The sequence below is a fragment of the Filicampus tigris genome, chromosome 17, assembly GCF_054856515.1.
Source record: "Filicampus tigris isolate MCC_2025a chromosome 17, RoL_Ftig_1.0, whole genome shotgun sequence".
Classification (NCBI taxonomy): domain Eukaryota; kingdom Metazoa; phylum Chordata; class Actinopteri; order Syngnathiformes; family Syngnathidae; genus Filicampus; species Filicampus tigris.
The window spans coordinates 4,770,920-4,790,282 of NC_141233.1; the positions used below are offsets into that span (position 1 = coordinate 4,770,920).

General features: G+C 39.5%; 1 protein-coding gene across 8 annotated transcripts in view; it reads right to left on the reverse strand.

Annotated features, from left to right (window-relative positions):
- Nucleotides 1-12,771, reverse strand: part of auts2a (activator of transcription and developmental regulator AUTS2 a) — a 347,206-nt gene extending 334,435 nt beyond the window's left edge. For 7 of the 8 annotated variants that reach the window (XM_086057551.1, XM_086057548.1, XM_086012057.1 and 4 more), the window contains exons 1-2: nt 12,663-12,771; nt 7,636-8,366 (exon numbers count right to left, since the gene is read on the reverse strand). In XM_086057551.1, the coding sequence (XP_085913677.1) occupies nt 7,636-7,914 (279 nt within the window). In that variant the 5' untranslated portion in view covers nt 7,915-8,366; nt 12,663-12,771. Of the gene's footprint in view, nt 1-7,635; nt 8,367-12,031; nt 12,194-12,662 lie in introns of those variants that run through there. The other variant, XM_086057547.1, reaches the window with a different exon arrangement.
- Between the last annotated feature and the right edge of the window lie 6,592 nt (nt 12,772-19,363).

A 19,363-nucleotide genomic window follows, 5' to 3' on the forward strand; every position in this document is an offset into this window, starting at 1 on the left:
TCGATCACGTGTCAATTGAGATACGTATTGATATTGAATTATCGGTCCAACCCTATGATTAGATGAATCTGCTCAATTTCATGAAATACAACATGAGGGTCACATCAATACTATTGAACAGGGGGAAAAAAACATTTTACAATACAGCAGTTTACTTTATTTTGTATAAAATTACAGTTAATATTTAAAAAAAAAAAACATGACACAAAAAGTCAGCACGTTATGTACTTGAATTTCACAAAACCATTGATAATTTCACGCTGCTGTCATTTGATTCTCCATGTTGATCTCCTTTACATAAACTTGATGGAAAAGTTATGTTGCCAGTGTCTACTTAAAAAACATCCAAAGGAATAAAAGGCCAATTGTTTTTGCACTTCTCATTTACTTCCTTGATTGGTTGTTTCCATTCTACTCTAATCTACTTGTTTATATGAAATTGAGACTGGGATACGATGGTATCATTTAGTTGAGCCAGTTGAGCACTCAAAATGAATCTATTTCTCAAACTACAAACAGCTGGAGTTACCCTCTTACTCAGTTGTACACTTGAGAATCCAAATTGCTACATTGTGCTTTGCTATAAACTCGTCTGTTACATCTTGAGACACAACACAAAGTGTTAACTGTTTGTACTCATGGCTTGATATTAAACTATTATAATAAAGGAGAAAATATATTCCACCACCATGTCAGCCATGGCAAAGAGCTGTCACAACACATTATTGCACATCATACATCACTGTCTTAGTCTTACGGATATGTCTAAAATGCTGTAATGAATATTGGATATTACGGTCAAGAAACATGCAGTATAAACAGTTGGTTGTCCATAACCCGTGTATAAGTGTCTGTAACAGATGCATAAGAAAACCTGGCTTCATATTCATTTATCTTAAATGTTTGAAATCTTAAATTGAAGTCTTGCGTTTTTTTTCATCCTTTTAAAAACAAGCTGTGACTACATTTGATTTCACATTACCCCCTCTTCTTATACTGAAGCATCAATCAATGTGCTCTTCTCCGCCTGCACTTACAAGTTGTCCCTCAGGCAGCTTTCTTAGAGCTGTGCAGAGAAAATCAATTGTTTTTGAAATGCTGTGTTTTGAATTGTTGCCAACAGTATCATACTACGGCTAACGTGGGAGAACAGAATAGCAGACTGTCCAACTGCAATTCATCATCTTCATTAAGGCATATGAGAGGGAAAAGGCTTTTATTGACATAATTACAACAGTTGATGCACACTGCTGGAGCAGCGTACTCCTGCTGTACTTTAAATGTCAATAGCTATCAATTAACAAGCCAAAATGTGTTATTTGAAGGTCTGACAACATGTCAATGCACCCATTATCATTTCATTGAGCTCTTCACTTGATACTTCCCACATGCGCTGCGATGACTCTGCTTTAATCGACCATGGGGCTGCAATTGTTTGAATGTGCCAAATTTCCAGGTTGAGTGTAGCTACTCTGATGTGAGAGGAATGAAGAATTACTCCTGCATGTATCTTCATCGTTTGCTAGTTGGTTAAGGAAAGAGTTAATAGTCGGGAAAAAAAATTGTTCCCCGAAGCACCAGAGGACACCATACACATGCAAAAAATGGAAACAACAGCATATAAATGGTAAATGATCTGACAACTGAACACTGATCTCAACTGTATCACAACTAGAAAACATTACTTTTTGCATGCATTTTGTCCTTTCCCCCACACTCATTAAATTGACTTTATTGAAAATAGAGAAGAAATGTTTATGTTATATGTTTACTCATCGCCTAAAGATGGCACAGTGTGGGCTTGTCAATCCATCCATTTTCTAAACTGTTTTTCTGTTTCGCCGTTGCGGAAAGCTGGAGCCCATCCCAGCTGACTTCAGGCGAAAGACAGACTACACCCTGGATTGCTCCCGAGTCAATCACAGGACACAAGGAGGCAACCATTCACACTGTCACTGAGTGGGAAATTAACCCACGCAGCCCATCAAGCGAGTGAAACAATACACCATCAGTAACTACATCCACCCATTTTCAATACCATTTATCTTAATGAGAGCAGCAAATGAGTAAGTTGGCGTCTATCGTGGCTGATTTTGGATGAGAGGCTGGTAGCCAGCCTGTTACAGGGAACAATCATTCACACTCACACATCTACAGCAATTTTTTCTCTAGTCTTCAATTAACCTAAGAAGGTTGTTTTGGGAATGTAGAAGCCGAAATCCACACAAGTGTGGGGAGAACATACAAACTCCACCCACGAAGGCCAAGAGCTGAGATTCAAAGTTAAACCCCAAACCTCAGAACTGTGAGCCAGACGTACCAACGACTCACCTAATGTGCTGCTTACAGAAGTCAATCATGTACATTTGCACAGACTGCTGCTACCACAGTACTACGCAACCACAGTGACACCTTTGCTCTTTTTACTTCTTTTGCAGCTGCAGTATATTTAACTTGCACTGTACAATATTGGTAGTTGGAGAAGAGTAATTCATTAATTTGGGGAAGAGCTGGAAGGCTGTCAGTTCAACATTAACGGTGGCCCGATGGCCACTACGTCACTATGTTGGGCCACTACACACCTTCAGACGCTGACTCAGTCCGAATTTCTAAGCCACAGTCGCCGACAATGTCCCAAAAGTGCATGTTTTTGTTACAGACTGAAATACTTACTGAAATGACATCGCAGTTGCTCGGGGCTCAGGTAATGACCAATCACGGTTCAGCTTGCAAATCCTGCAAAGAAACTCACAAAACAGGTGAGCCGTCGTTACCTGAGCCCTGAGCAACTGTGATGTAATTTTCAGTGGACAGCGAGTGGCAAAATGCTTTGCTGCTCTCATTTGTGCTTTTGCACCTTTCCGTGTGTCATCACTTCATAACACACCAAATAACTGCAACTTCCCCAACTTTGTGGCTTATTTTAACTCACTGTGGTTATTTCCGTTATGCAAGGTGGCAGTCATCGTTCCTAACTTGTAGGACGAATGGTTGCATTGATTATATAACACCTAAATGTGTGCTCATCCTTGAACAAATACAGCGCGCTCCATCGAAACTCTCGCAGCCTGCTCTTATTAACAAGCAGGAATTTAGGGGTCAAGTATGCACAAGCACAGCACGTATTGTCTCGCGTGAGTGTCTTTTCACTTTCGCATTACTTCTGGTAAATAATATTTAACCACTGCAGGGGTGGTAGCCAAGCAATGATGTGCTAGGTTCATTAGTGTTCCATTCAATAGTAATGACAGTCATTAAGTGCTGTTGTAGATTGTTAAGGGTCAGGGGTCAAGCTCTATGGAAATTTTTGTAGATGCTAGGACCTTGCACCTGCTCATTTTGTGTACGTCAATAAAAAATTGCAAAACACAGCAAAATAACCAATTAGCATTCAGGATTGGTATGGTTGTATCAGGGTGCAGCGAGACGCGCTGAATTTTGTTTATTTGTCAAGAGACAACAGAATGTAATGTGAAAAACGCAAAACAAGCCAACAATAAAACATTGTTTAATAAATCTAGGGATGAGCATTTCACAAAATATTAAATAAATAAAATCAAGAGCTGTTCCTGATTACAAATGTACGGTAGATGTAATATCTACATATGTTAAAATTAGATACTGTGGAACATTCGTGTCGATAATGTTAGGCAATAAGGGAAAGCCAAATAGCAGCAATCTTTCTTGCGGGCCAACAGAAGCTAATTTCCAATATTCAGAGCTAGTCAAAACAATAACTTGCACCACATGCCAATGGAATGTCAAACGAGTTCCATCTTGGACGAGGCAGTTTTCAGTGACATTGCAAAGAAAAGGAGAAAGTGCTCAGCTAATAAATAAATAAATTTAAAAAAGCATGCACATGAAAAGTAGGCCTTGGAGCAGTGTCACTCCAGCATGTTAGTGACAGATGGAACACACTAGCATGTTCCTCTGGGGGTCTGACCTCATCAGAATTCAACTTCATCCAAACAGGAGCCACTGGTGCTGTGATATGCTTGTACACAGCTCTATAACAATTACTTCCTAAACTGAGTATATTTTCAGTGCCTTCCTGAAACCATGCCATGTCCAGTTAAGCAACTATGTAAACGTTTTTACTGTATGAGGCACACTTAAAAACCTTTAATTTTCTCAAAAATCGACCTATGTATAGCCGGACGTCGGCTTTTCAGTGCGTCGTCTTTCATTCAAATTGCTTGCTATTATGTTGCGTTGTCATTCTCATGTGAATCTAATCGCTGGCAAGCATCTACATTTTCATCATATCGGAACTAGGACTACTTGCTGCTTGAGTGTCTAAGAATCATGGGAAATATAGTCCTACCAACTAATACTGCGGTGAACTGAGCATTTCTGGCTGCCGAGACAGAGCAAAAACATTGTATAATGGAGAGTGCATTTAATTGTGTACAGCTGTTGAAGTGTCAATCAAGATAGCATTTAGCATTAGCCAAAGTAAAAAAACAGCCACCAGTCACCAGATTGTCTAGTGATGTGCAAACTTTTTTTCCCCAGTCTGACGGAGAATCCACTCAAACCGACACCCGTGTAGTTGCACGCCAAACTAAAGCAAGCGAGACACGCGGCGCTGTCCGATATTTCTTGTCCGGAATGAACCTAGCATAATAGCGCTAAATCTATCAAATAACCATTGCATAGTGAACTTTTACTTTGAAGTTGGCATGCGTGGTCGCGTAACGGCTAACATGACTTCCGTTTCCGCACGCTTTTTAACGCTTGCTACCAACAAAACGCAGTCTTGAAATCATATTCAGTCACAAATTTAGGACAAAAAGCTGGTTTATTACGCTGTCGTTGTGTGATACGGCACAAGTCTCCGGCGTTAGTGGCTGGCAGCTGTTATCATTAGCTGGTAGTTGAACAGCTGCTCCTTGGCTTACTTTCTTTTTTTTTTTTTTTTTCTTTTAAACTCCTTTTTCTATATTGTGGACCTAGATTACTTTGTAATGTGCTGTCCATGTTTTAAGAAAGGTACCTTAAATTACACTTCAAGTCGTTTTCATTATGAAAAAAAATATAAATTAAAAGAAGACAAAGTTTCATTTGTAACACATTTGCCTAATGTAAGAAAACATTCAGCTCAAAACGTCTTGCATGATATCTTTAAATGTATACAATACACTGTACCACTTACAAAATTGAGTTAAATTGTGTTCTTAATATTAGACATTAGGAGTTGATTTTTCTTTTATGGGCAAAAGTGTTTTATAAAATAAATGAAGACAAAGTTCTATTTAGTTGTTTTTTTTTTTTTCTTTTTTGCTGATCCAAAAAACGATTCGATCAGTGACTCAAAATCCGTAACCGATCCGAACCCTGATTTATATGATTTGTTGGGCCACTAGTGAGTACCAAAGACAATCTCCTGGTACTCATGTGAGTACCGCATGAAAAAAAATTATGTGCACCCCCAGATGATATATACATTTTAAATAGACCTGGTTGTTAATATTTCAATGAATAATACAGCGTGCCTAATAGTCCGTAAACTACAGTACGGTAATTGGATTTGAAAATCATGTCAACAATTAAATCCATCTGTTAAAATCAGCTTTTTCTGTCTTGATCAGATTTGAGTTAGTCAAACATCACTTAATTGAAAGTCTTCAAAAATCGACAGCTAGATCTTTTCTGTTTTGCTATAATATTGAGAATGACAATGGGCTTTTTCAGCAACTGGACATCGACACCTAACTGCAATGATGGTGGGAAGAGAAAGTAAAGCATTGACAAATAAAAGAAAACCTGATTAGGTTAGTGATACATGAGCTTTCAAACTAAAATGCTGCTCACTAAAAATGCACTTGACTGTCAAACTGAAAAAAAAAATTACTGAGGCTAGAATAAAAGAAAAATCCACAGAAAGAAATTGAGAAACAAGGTCACACGAATGGAAGTTAGAAAAGGACAGAGGTCGGAATGGGAAATTTTAAAAAGCCTCTTGAGCTGTTAGAATATCTTAATCTGACTATCATGATGATACAGTGAGGACAAATGTTAATGCACAGATCCCTGAGATTTGGTCACACCAATGAAACAAGAGATTGGCATCACACAACAGTGATAAGGAAATGCAAGTCAGACTGTGTTATCTGTAGAAAACTGACCTTGTGAAGCCATAAATTGTTTTGTTTTCCCTTATACAAACAAAGTCAAAGAAACTACCTAGCTGTATAATTTATGCAAATGTTGATGTTCTGGATCAAACAAAGTTGCCCTTAAAGCGGAAATCAACCCAAACATATTTTTTTCAAGAATATGTTCCCAGCAGGCCCACCAGTTGAAACACGGCATTCTGATTGATTTCGCGTTTGTGGAATATAAATTAAGCAGCGAAATACACCCGTTTTTAGCCATCTCTGGGGTCAGCCATTTTGTCTTCTGTCGACTGAAAATGACATCAGAACTGCTCACAACGACCAATCATGGCTCAGATTCAGAGCTTGCAACTAGTGGGCTTGCATAGAACATATTCTTCATTAATAAAAAATGTGCGTTGACTTCCCTTTAAAAAGGCAAATTCAACGCAATACCAGTTTTTTTAAATTACTGGCACATCAATGAAAAGCCAAAAGCTGTATGAATTTGTTAAGAACAATAACAGTAAATTGGTTGGTTTTGGAAGGCTTATGTAAAAACACCCAGCTTCCACCAAACATTGTCAAGAACAATGAACCATTTAAATTTCAGCAAAATAACAGATTCACAGATTGTTAAGAATAGGGTCAAACAAAAACTTATCAACACTCCACTATTTGTTCTCCACAAACACCCCCCTAATTTGCTTTTTTAACAATTCTACCTTGAGATTTGCACCCCACTGAGAGACATGCACGCCGTACAAGAGAATGTTATCTTTACCCCATTTGATTTTTAAACATAGCACAAGTTACATTGTAAGCAGGGATGAGAGACAATGTTGCTAAAAACTGTATATAACATGGCATGTTGTAATAATCATATAGATTGATTCCATTTCATATTTAAAAGATAAGAACTAGCTTTAGAAACACATTTAGAGAGCTATCTGTGCCAAGGAGGGTTCTTCTGAATACTTGGAGCACAACATCTTAGAAAGAAATGTGTCACCCATACAGACTGTAATATTCCATTACATCAAGATATGGTGTCATGCTGTCTCAATGTCTTGCTGATTTGAGTCGTAATTCAGAACTATGTCATTACAAGGCAGTCTGTGCCAATCAAAGGAGAAGCCAAATGACTGTAAATCACAGGCATTGTGATTAAACTTGTAGTAACATGGATCAAATGGCTTTTCTCAGTCATGAGCGAATAAACGCATAACAGCCACTACAAGCACAGCTGAACATCCCTCATGTGGAGTACCACTTTGCTGGAAGACTCTTGTGAAAATGAATCCAGAAGTGAACAAACCAACAGACACCTCTCAGAGACACTGAGAGTCATCTCTAGTGCAAGCGCTACATTTAAAGCCAAGACGGCTGAACTCCACAACCTCACAATCGGCACATTAGGCTGGTGGGAGACTGCCTGCACCAGACAGACCAACCCAGAAAGATACCAAACATATTCAAGCCAGAAACGCAACGATAAGTTCATACGCTTATAATTTTGTAGCTCAGCACTCACCTGCAGAGCCTCCAAGGTCACAAACCCGGTGATAGAAAAGCCATCAATGATGTCCTCCTCAGCAGAAGTAGACTCCTTTCGTTTTCTCCGTGGGGGTCTCGGACGGGATGAGGAGGGCTCCCTGGTGCCTTCACGCTCCGAGTCAGATGAGAAGTGAAAGACAGAGCCCTTAACATGATTTCTGCTTATCCCATTTGATCTCCTTTCCCGATTCCTCTCTGACCTCGACTTCTTCTTCTTGCGCAGGCCACTGGTTTGAGGGCCATCCATGTCCTTCATATAGGAAATATCTGGATAAAGCCTGCTCTTAATGACAAGCAAAGTCTTCAAGGATCAAATACTGCAAGTGCTCCAAAATCCACTTGAATCCCAGAGGAGGATATCCCAGTGAATATTATCAATGCATTGGATCCAAGGTGATCATGTAATATCCAGCGGATGAAGCCTTTTACAGGTGAGGTGAAACTGCATTGGGTCACTAAATTAAGCTACATTCCAGGTACGGCAACAGTCCCCCGCGGCAATCCATTAAATCCTACAACAATGCTGTAAAATCATCGATTAGACACCGTTATTGTGAGGAATACGTCCGTTCCGCCACAGGAGAAGCTTTTCAAGTTAAGGCAAAAGTCTGCTGAGGGAGCGCGATCCGCCATGGCGAGTCCAGCATGTGACGTCGCATCTTTCCTCCTCTGCTCTTCTTCTTACACAAACACAGCAAAGTGGCCGTCCTGTCGAATAAAGAGAGAGAAAGCAATTTGCAACGTGATCACTCAGCAGAGTTGAACTGCACTTTTCACTTAATGGTGCCATTTTCCAAAAGGTGTGGCAGACTATACAGAAGCTTTGTGCCATTCTCCATAATGCAAGATGAATGTTTGATGAGGATGGCAATAGTCTCATCTGGTCCCTTAATCTCCCAGGCCATAAAAGCTGATACGACATCATTACGTCTTTGAGCACTATTTTACTAGCATCTCTGAGGTTTTCCTTTTGCAAAACTTCTCACCTCAACAGGGATTTAACAATTAAATGCATTTTATTCATAGCACATATTGGTGTTTGCAGCCCAGTACAAAGACAAATCTGCGCAGCTCATTCACTAACCGGTCACAACATTATGACCACTTGCGCCGTAATCTAATGAGATCCAATACAAGAGAACATGTTTGCCTTTCCAATTGATGCTGTCTGATTATTTTTTTTAAACATGTAACCACGTCTATCATAGTGAATGTAGCTTGCATTGGTTTAGAACTGCACTGCATCATATTGAGAGCTGTCACTATATTTTGGTTAGTTACATGAGGGTCACTTAGAATGAGGCAGTGCTACACTAATAAATATATTGTTAAAATACCATCCATCCATTATGCAATCTGTTTATCCTCATAAGGGTCGCGGAGAATGCTGGAGCCAATCCCAGCTGTTTTCGGGCAGTAGGCGGGGACACCCCGAATTGGTTGCCAGCCAATCGCAGGGCACACAAAGACAAACATCCGCACTCACAATCACACTTAGGGGCAATTTAGAGAGTCCAATCAATTTACCATGCATGTTTTTGGAATGTGGGAGGAAACCGGAGAAAACCCGCGCAGGCACGGGGAGAACATGCAAACTCCACACAGGGAGGCCAGGGCCGGGATCGAAACCACGCCCTCCGAACTGTGAGGCGGACGTGCTAACCAGTCAACCACCGTGCCGCCCTTGTTAAAATACAAATCATCTAATTCAATAAAGTCTAAATACAGGTCCTGTATTAGATCTCATTTAATTGTGCAGGTGCACTTAACATGTCCTGTATGTACCAAGCATATTTAATCAAATCAATATAGTGATAACATTTGGGGCTGCACAAAGTAATTTATTTGTAAAATAAACTGCACATTTCACACATGAACAGTCTCAACTGAGATGGGAAAGCATTTTTGAGGATTAAGCACGGTGCATCATCCCCATTATCAAAGTATAAATCGAACAATTTAAAGACACTGTTCTGCCCACACAACGCTAATAATATGTCAATTATCAGGGTTGGGATCTCAATTCTCCTCTGCTAGAAAGTATTCTGGCTGCACTCAATTAAATCATTCAAACCTTATCAAGCCAACATTTATATAATCTACAGCTTCACCCTGGACCCAATAACTCACGTGTATTACTGGTAACATAAAAATGAATGTTATTAAAGTAAAGCAAATGATCGCATAGCAACAGAAAGCAAATGTTTTTACACACACTGGTGAGATACTGTGATGTACCAACAATTATTCACACACTAGCCAAGTCTTAAATTAAAATGTTTTTTTATATTGTTCAATGATATCGCCTGGCTGGCCATACTATCCAAGATGACTGTCTAGGGCTGTCACTATCGAATATTTTCAGAATTGATTAGTCAGTCGCTTATACCAATGATTGATAAATTTTTAAAAATATATTTTGCACTGATGTTTATTGTATTTTTTTTCTAATTTGTGTTTTTTTTTAAACAGGTGTTTATCTGGTATTATTTAATGACAAAAGAGGACAAAGTAAACAGTGAAGCAAAGTCACACAAAAGGGCGTGAGTTTACTCACCAACCTTTTGAAAGTGAGTGCTACTGTTTGGGTTTTGATTAATGTGTGTACATGTCAATTACTGTACATGTTAGTCATACTACTGCTGCAAATAACCATTATTTTTGTAATAGATTAAATGGAGTAATATTTCATCATCAAAAAATGATTGTTATTTTGTTAACGGTTTGATCCATAACATGTCAGAAAATGTTGATTTTTTTTCTTTTCGTACGTAAAAGCAGAAGGTTACGAATGTCTTACCTTGATTAATTAGTAAAGACAATCAATCTGCTTTCATGAAGGACTACACAAATCAGAGAATATTTACTGTTGAGAGGCTGAAATCAGATGGTTTTTGATGGTAACCATCAGATGGTTATAAAAACAGTTTATTAATTTAATCGATTTGTCAAGTGATCGATTGTCACACTGCTAGACTGGCCATCCGCCAATAACTAGGAAATGGCAGTTATTTTGCACTTATGCCTTTAAAACAACTGCTTTATATTTGCAGCAACTATTTTTGTGATTTCCTGCCAGAATATAGTTTTTAAAAAACGAAATGGCAAGGGTGTGAATCATGTTGGGTTTAACTGTGTCAAGTGGGTGGTGAACTCAGGCATGACATGCCTTCACTGTCACTCGTGATATGTTATTGTGACAGTTACATACACTTAGACAGCAATTCGAACACATCTAAAGCATTAACTTAAGTGTAGGCCTGACTCTATAGACAGGTAAAGTCTGCACAGATATAATAGGTCTGTGTGTCATGTCATGTCATGTCATCTTCCAAACCGCTTATCCTATATAGGGTCGCGGGGAGTTGCTGGAGCCTATCCCAGCCGTCAATGGGCGAAGGCAGACTACACCCCGAACTGGTCGCCAGCCAGTCGCAGGGCACACATAGACACTGTCACTGAGCGGGAATCGATCCCACGCTGCCCGCACACAACTCAGGCGTGTGTACCACTACACTATCAGCGGACTAGGTCTGTGTGTGTCAGTCCATTACATCATAGGATATGTAATAAAATGCAGCCTTTAATAAAGCATTACTTTGAACAAGCACACCTTCATAACTGGTGGGTGTAACTCACTGAGGTATTGCACCTTTAATGCATCACCAAACACACCAGAATCAATTTGTCACAGTCAACCACCATGTTCAACTTCACATTGTCTCCTTGGACACAGGTTGTCATGTAATGTGGCTCATTACTGCTTTGCACATGCATTGGAGCGTAGCAATCCTGCAAAGTGATTTAAACATGAGACAAATGCCAAACAAAATATATCATTTTGGATAGATGCACATAACATTCTTGTATGCAAGCATTTAACCATGCAGCAACCAACACAAAAAAAACATTAAAATGTCCCCTATAATGTACTGTATTCTCAAAAGCAGATGCACCTTTACCACATTAAATCAAGCATCAGTGCATTTAACCTGATGCCCATTAAGCTACTCATCAGATGACACATATACTGCACAAATGGCTCCACCAAAAAAAATGCTCTCTTGTAGAAAACTGGTCTATCTTTGACCGCTTCTTTTTCTTTTTTTTTTTCCTCCTAGTCTAGTAAAAGACTTGTTCCCCTTGTCTTCGCTCACTGTCTCTTTTTGTCTGCCTGGTGCTGTCAATAGAAATCTCCCGTTCTGTAATCCAGTGCAGCCAACAGCAGCAGCGGGCTGGCACTGCCTCCTGCCCCGGCTTTCCGAGCTGCATTTTCTACTACAACACATACAGCACACGCAACAAAAGCATGCCTCTTTTTTTTTTCTCTCTCTCTCTCCAAGACACGTCATGCAAAACCAAGAAATGCAAACCCTTGCGAGTGGGGGAGGGACCGTCCGGATAAGTTGTAGTCCGTCAGTCAATTATAAAATATAATAATAATAAAGCACGAGTAGGTTTGGAGCTGACAAAATAGATCCCGCAAAGGAAAGGAACCCTCCGCTCTTCCCCAGCTCAGACTTCCAGGATCCCTGAGACTCAGGGACCGGGGCGCAGGGATACGGCGGTGCCGCAGTGCCGCTTTACATGCTACACGCTTCCTCCTCGACGCAAATAGTGCTGTCTCACTTGGTTGGTACGCGGCTATTTTTTCAAAGGGCGAGACTGGGTGTTTTTTGGGGTAGGGTGACGACTAGTGTCAAACACCCAAAGAAAATTACAATGAGTTGTGGTGGTCTCAGCGAGACATGGGCTACTGACGAGCTTGGAAAGTTTTGAATGGATATAGCGCAAAAAGAAAGGAAGCCCTCCTGCCTGTGATTAATACGAAGTATAGCACCTTGAGGTTTATGAACTTAGATGGTTAATGTTTTCTTTTATATTCCTGAACAATTACAAATGAAAAGCTTTAAGTGGTTTCACTCACTGTCAAAGTGTGGTGCCCTCCTTCAAAGTTAATGTCCACATACAAGAAAATAAAACACTAAGAAAAGAAACACTCACCATGCACTGCAAGTATCACGACATGACTTGACAGCAACAATATGATCCGACAAAGATGAACGAAAGTAAGGAACTAAATACAAACTGAGTAGACAACGATGTACACCTGGGCAAGGCATAAATGGATAGAGGGAGCTGATTGGTTTACACAAGTGGCCGGGCGAATGAGAACAGGTGTTACAAAAACCCTAATGAGCATGAGAGGACATGGCCCACAAGAAAACAAGACATAACTTGAAACAAAACTATAGTTTGGACAACAAAACGCAGATCATGACATATCATGTTATGAAAGCATGTTATATTAATTGAAGATTCTCACAATTGTCCATGGTTGTGAATGTTTAGTGGCCCAAAGTCAGCTCGGATAGGTCTCAGCCACCTTTGACGCTAATGAGGACAAGCGCTATAGAAAATGGACGGTTGGATGTTTAATGAGTCATGTAGTGGTTCACCCGCCTAATCTCTGTGCAGGCAGTGTGCAGTACTCGGAGAGTACAGTGACAGTGTGAATTTGAATGTTTGTCTATATGTGCCCTGTGACTGACTGGTGACCAAAGAGAAAAGTGAGTGGGTTTGGGTTGGAGGATGTCTAATCCTTCCCACAGTTCATAGATAGATATTAATGGTGGGTTAAATAAATAAATAAATAAAAACAATAAAATAAAATAAAATATTTTCTATAGTATGAGGTGGCAAATCTAGGTCCAGAAATATAATCCTGCCACATTTTGGCTTTAGCCACAGGTGCTTGTACTCAAATGGAGCTCGTTTACCTGCCGGTTTTGTAGAAGCACCTGTGGCTAAACCCAAACAAACTGTGGCACGGTTTTTACTTTCTGGACCTGGATTTGACACCTCTGTAATAGAACAATAAAAACAGTCTCACCTGCACAACTCATTCGAGAAAGAAACAAATATATTAATTGTTCGTAAAAGAGTACTTTACACTGTCTGCATACATTCACCCTTTGATGCACGACATGGGTCAAAAATGTCCCGCATTCATTTTCCATGTTATTTCTTGCTGGCTGAGTTTTTCTTTGGTCTATCATTTGAAATCATACTTTTTAATGATTGACTATTCCAAGTATTTTTTAAGTACCTTGTTTTTTTGCATCAGATCATTATTTACACCTTTCTTTTCATACTTGATCAACAATAATTGTTTTATATTACTTAATGAAGTTTACACACATGGGCCAAAAATGACCAATTCTTCCAAGTGTGATTTAAAATTAAATGACTTAATACTACAACATTATATTTTTTTCAAATAATTACTCTAGCAATGAATGGGGCCAAACACTTTTTATAGTATTTAATATTTGCAACATGTTTATTTGTCATTTTGTCAAACATACTGTACCTATGATAACAGATAACATGGCGACTGAACAGAACTGTATCTGTAGTTTAATAACTATATACTAGTCAAATATGACCAGACTAAAGGAAATACGACAGAGCACATCACTACAACACGAATTGACATCTCAATGTTTCATGTTTCAGAAACGATCACTAAGTGTTTATGCTCCTTGCACACAAGCCTGGTGCACTGGGAACACCAGCTGCTGACTTTTCTGTCTTTGGAAACTGGGCCGATTGAGCACATCTTCCTCTTTTTTTGGCCTTACTATCTGATGCCCTTTTGTGTTTGTGTTTTTTTTTCTTCCCATTGCCTCAATAATTTTTCTTTGGACCTGGGGCATGCTCTCCATGCACCTTCTTATGTGGCATAACAAGCTCTTTGCCCAGCTCTGCAATGAATTGTGGCATATGTTGTTCTTACCACTCACAGGATAAGGGTGTTGTGCTGTGAAGTTGTTTGAGGCATTGAGGGTGGCATCATCCAGCAAATTGTGAATCATCGGCCACCTCAAGGGTTCTCTGCCCGGTGCCCTAACCCAATGTTTTTCAAACTCTGTGCGAGATATTGTCAGGTGTGCTGCGGGAAATTATCTAATTTGTGTGCCTGTGCAGTCTATCACCTGGCAGCGTAATCATGTCTTTACTACATTGTAGTACTCTTCCATACCAGCAGGTAGCAGCAGCAGCAGGTAGCTAATTGTCTTTGTTTAGAGACAAGCAAATTAGTGACGCATGTTTATCCAAACAGGCCCATGTTTCACACTAAGCATCAATAAGAAACATTATAAAATACTTTTTTCTTTGTGTTTATTTAACGTCATTCTTCAATGTTAAAAAATGCTTACATGATCAATAGAACACTTATATTGTTAAAATACACTTTTTTTCACAATTTCAGCTGGTGATGTGCCGTGGGATTTTCTCTATGAAATAAATGTGCCTTGACTCAAAAAAGTTTGAAAAACACTGCCCTAACCGGCTTGGGAGAGAGCTTCTGGTAGACGTATTTGAGGAAGGCAGGGGAGAGGAACCTCTAAATTGCCTCCTCATCTTTCCAGTCTTGTTCTTCTAGCATCGATGCAATCATTTCAGCAGTAAATCTGCGGACAGCCATACTCTGGATAAAAAAACATCAGAAGCACAATATTTTCACAGGCACATAAATATACATACACATACATATTTATATAAAGTTGAGTTGAGGCTTAGCCCACTACAATTGAGTATCTCACTAAATAGAATATGGCAACAGTTAGCTTGCCAATAGTAATTACTTCTGAAAAGTACTCTCTCAAGATAACCTAAACCTAATCAAATAATTGTTTTAGGTAACATTAGAGAAATTGAAAAATAAAACATACACCCACACGTATTAGATGGGCAAAATGGATGTGAGTCGTTTCCGACCCATGTGCCTAAACTTGATGTCCAAATACAAAAGCTGCAATGCAATCAATAAAACCCCATTCACAAACATCAAGTTTAAGGACCTCAAGTATGTTATAGAACGTGAAAAACATAACATAACTTAGGGTATCGAAAGTATTGATACTTCATCAACGTATCGATACTTGGTATTGGCATAAAAAGTATCACAATACATCGAGATACGATATTTTTTCCCAGCGTATGTATGTATGTATGTATGTATGTATGTATGTATGTATGTAGTAAGCTTACTGCTCTTTAAACTGCCATGCAGCAATAAATAACATCTGAAATAGAATAGAATCAAGACAGACATTCACACACAATACAAAGAATATCATCAAGGCCTGGCTAAATGTGTCCATCAATTGATCAATGAATCTATCAATCGATCAGTCAATCAATCAATTTTCGGGTCAATTTCTAATAACATGTTTGCTAAGATTGTGCACTCTTAAGAAGTTGACAGACCTAATTTGGATTTAAATGCTACACTGGGATTTTCTCCACTTCGGGCAACAGAGCCAACTGTCCTAGCTGTCTGTGTCATTAAAGCCACCAATTCCCACAACATAACAAAATGAGAAGCAGTCTACATCACTCTTGAAACTGCTGTTTCAAGCACTATTTTACACAGCTCTGCACAGACATGCAGGGATGGAAAGTGAAAAAGTAAAAGCAATTAGCTGGCTTGGGAGGTTGGAACAGTGCTATAGTAACATTTGTGTAAATGCAGCAGTTAGAATGATGCAACGCAGTCAATGTTGACATAATTATATACCAGCTCTCACCCTGTTTGGTCAATAGGGCGGCTAACGAATATGGTGAGCCATTACTTTTTATACTGGGAGGTGATCATTTAAGGATCTGTGTCACTACTTAAACTCAAGAACAGGGAAGGGAAAAAGCAGACAGGTATAAGCAGTAGGGTATAAAAAGCAAAAACCAACAAGTCTGTTTGTGAAAAATAAAACATATAATTAGATTATGGTTGCTAAGCAGGGGTGGGCACTTCCGGCCCTTGAGGGCTGGTATCCTGCATGTTTTTATGTCACCCTGGTGCAACCCACCTGATTCAAATGATCACGATCGTTATCCATCTTCTGCAGACCTCGCGGATTATATGATCATTTGAATCAGGTGTGTTCCAGCAGGGAGAGTTGGAAAACAGGCAGGATACTGGCCCTCGAGGGCCGGAATTGCCCACCCCTGTTGCTAAGGAACAATGCTGTCTGTTCATTAAATTATATTCGAGGAACTGTTTCTGCCTGCCCTAGCCACAAGATCAGGTGTCAAATTATCATTTGCTTCATGAAAGGCCTACAAAACTGTCACCTGAGGGACATCCAAAGCCAACTACCAGGCTTTTCACATGGGAAGCGACACCTGCTGGTATTCAAATACCCTTGAATGATTACGCTTCACGACTTCGCAGTGCACTTTGGTAGACAGAGCAGCTTCATAAAAGCTCTTCTCACCTTTGAAAGGTTATTCTATCTATTCTATATAGAGGTTTTTGTATTACAAACGTGTGCACCCCCCCCCCCAAAAGCGCACTGCATTATAAATACAATTTATTTTCGAAGCAAGACAGTTGCAAATAACTAAAATTCAATTATGTAGCTGATTTGTTATTTCTGCATGGTATATTGTTTCACTCTTGTCCTGAAACTAATTACACTATGTAAAACTATGGCTATTCACAATTTTGCAAAGCAACTAATTGCATTGAGTCCAACATCTTGTAATCTTGTAAAGTAGTGTGTCAGACAGATGCTCTAAAAATACGTCTGATGAAATGTAAATGTGATATGAATAAATTATTTGTTGTATTAGTTTTGACTCACTTTGTCACTAAACAGTGTTTATTAAATTATCTTTTTTCAAACTGTAATTGCTGATTAGGAATTCTATGTGATCTTTCATTTTTCAAATGATTTATTATCATGTCTTTAATTGCTTCATTGATACATTTGAAAAGAACAGTTCTTAGTTGTGACAAGAATTATTTTCTGACCCTCCATTTTTTAGCATGACATAGGGGATTTTCTACACACTAAGTACCGGTACTACAGATGGATGATTGTAAATGTCCACATCATATCCCTCGGGTATCCTCAAGATTTTGATAGTCCTTTATATGGTCTATAAAAGTTGTCAAACAAAATAGTCAGGTTTGATAATAAAGTCTGACTCGTGTTGAAATGTCAAATACTGATACTACAAAACAAAATTTGAATGTAATCTGAATGAAACTGAACTGCAGGGTTGGATGGTGGTTTTCCCTGTGAGACGCATTGAAGGGTGTTTCTCTCAACAAAATCATTACAAAAGAAAAACAGGTTGCCACTTGAAAAACATAAATTGTTAGTGTAGCCCTATTGTTTTACCAGTCAGGTCAAGCATCCATCTATCTATCCATTTAATATGACATTTATCCTTATTAGCATCATGGGTGAGCTGGAGCCTAGCCCAGCTGAGGGCGAGAGGCAGATCGGCAGTCAATTGTAGGGCACTTAGACCCCCACCCAAAAACACTCACACGCACATTCACAACTACGTACGATTGAGAGCCTTGAATGAACATAACAGGTATGTTTTTGGAATGTTCGAGGAAGCTGGAGTACCTGGAGCAAACCCACATGGCGCACATGGCGACATGCAAACCCCACACAGATGGCCTGGCGGACAGCGGACGTGCTAGCCACTTGCCCGTTGTGATGTCCCAGTCCAAAAATGTTTAACAATAGTATGACCTGTAACACTTATTAGGTCTAACTAAGAAGTATCAATAACAAACAAACTTGGCTGTGAGAATAATGGGTTGGCTGTGTATTTTGAAGCCAGTTTAATGATGGATAAGCCTGCCGTGCTTGCTCTGTCCCAGTTGTCCTGTAGAAGAGGGGCACCCGCCATGCCTGCAAGAATAATTCAGGGGGGACAGGCATGCACTTGACCTTGTCCCGTCTTTCCATTAGGAGTGTCCTTGTGACAAATAGCACGGCAGCAAAGAGACAACAGCTAGGCAGCTATTTCCGCTTACCCGCCCTCTACTCATTAGACTTGGAAGACAAATCTGCTGTTCCCCTTTGCAGTGCCATTATTAGCTTTAATTACACCGTCACCCTAACTTTCCTCTGCCTGCACAGCTTTATCCACTTCCACTCAACACTCGGGAACTGATGACTTTACCAGCTATGAATATATGACCCTGAAAGAAATCTGACGTCTATTGGTATTTTAGCAATGTTAGTGTTTACAATAAAGGTAAGCAGACACTCCAGCGGAAAGATAATGATGACTGTGACTCTTTAACCGCCATCTGTGGCAAAGGTCAATTGGTAGGCTTTAAGCAAAGGGTAGGTTGTGTATTACAGAAAGTTACAGCTAAGATTTTTTTAATAGCTACTCTTGCGTGAAGAACATGTGGAGGATGAAATATGATAAAACTCTTTGGAATAATACAACCAAATCATTGTGTAACGCCTGCCCTTTGAGCGATATTTGATAGATATACATAAGTATAAAAACTCCCAAGTCATAATTTACTTTCTGAAGAAGACTGAATTTAAGTAGAATATGGCACTGACAGTTTGCCCATATTCTGAGAGATGTAAACATGTTTTTAGAGTCTTTGTCTTATTTAAAGCTGTTCCTATAGTTATCATGATTTATCAAGGATTTAGACCAGGGGTGCCCAAGTCCGGTCCTCGAGATCCCCTATCCAGCATGTTTTAGATGTCCCATTTTCCAATACACCTGATTAAATTAATCAGGATCGTTATCAGGCTTCTCAGAGCTTGCTGGGATTTATAAAGGCCTAGAGAGACCAATCCAACATCGACCAACTGTGACCAATGCTTACCCCCTATGGCGTCTGGCCGGTGGTAGTCACTATT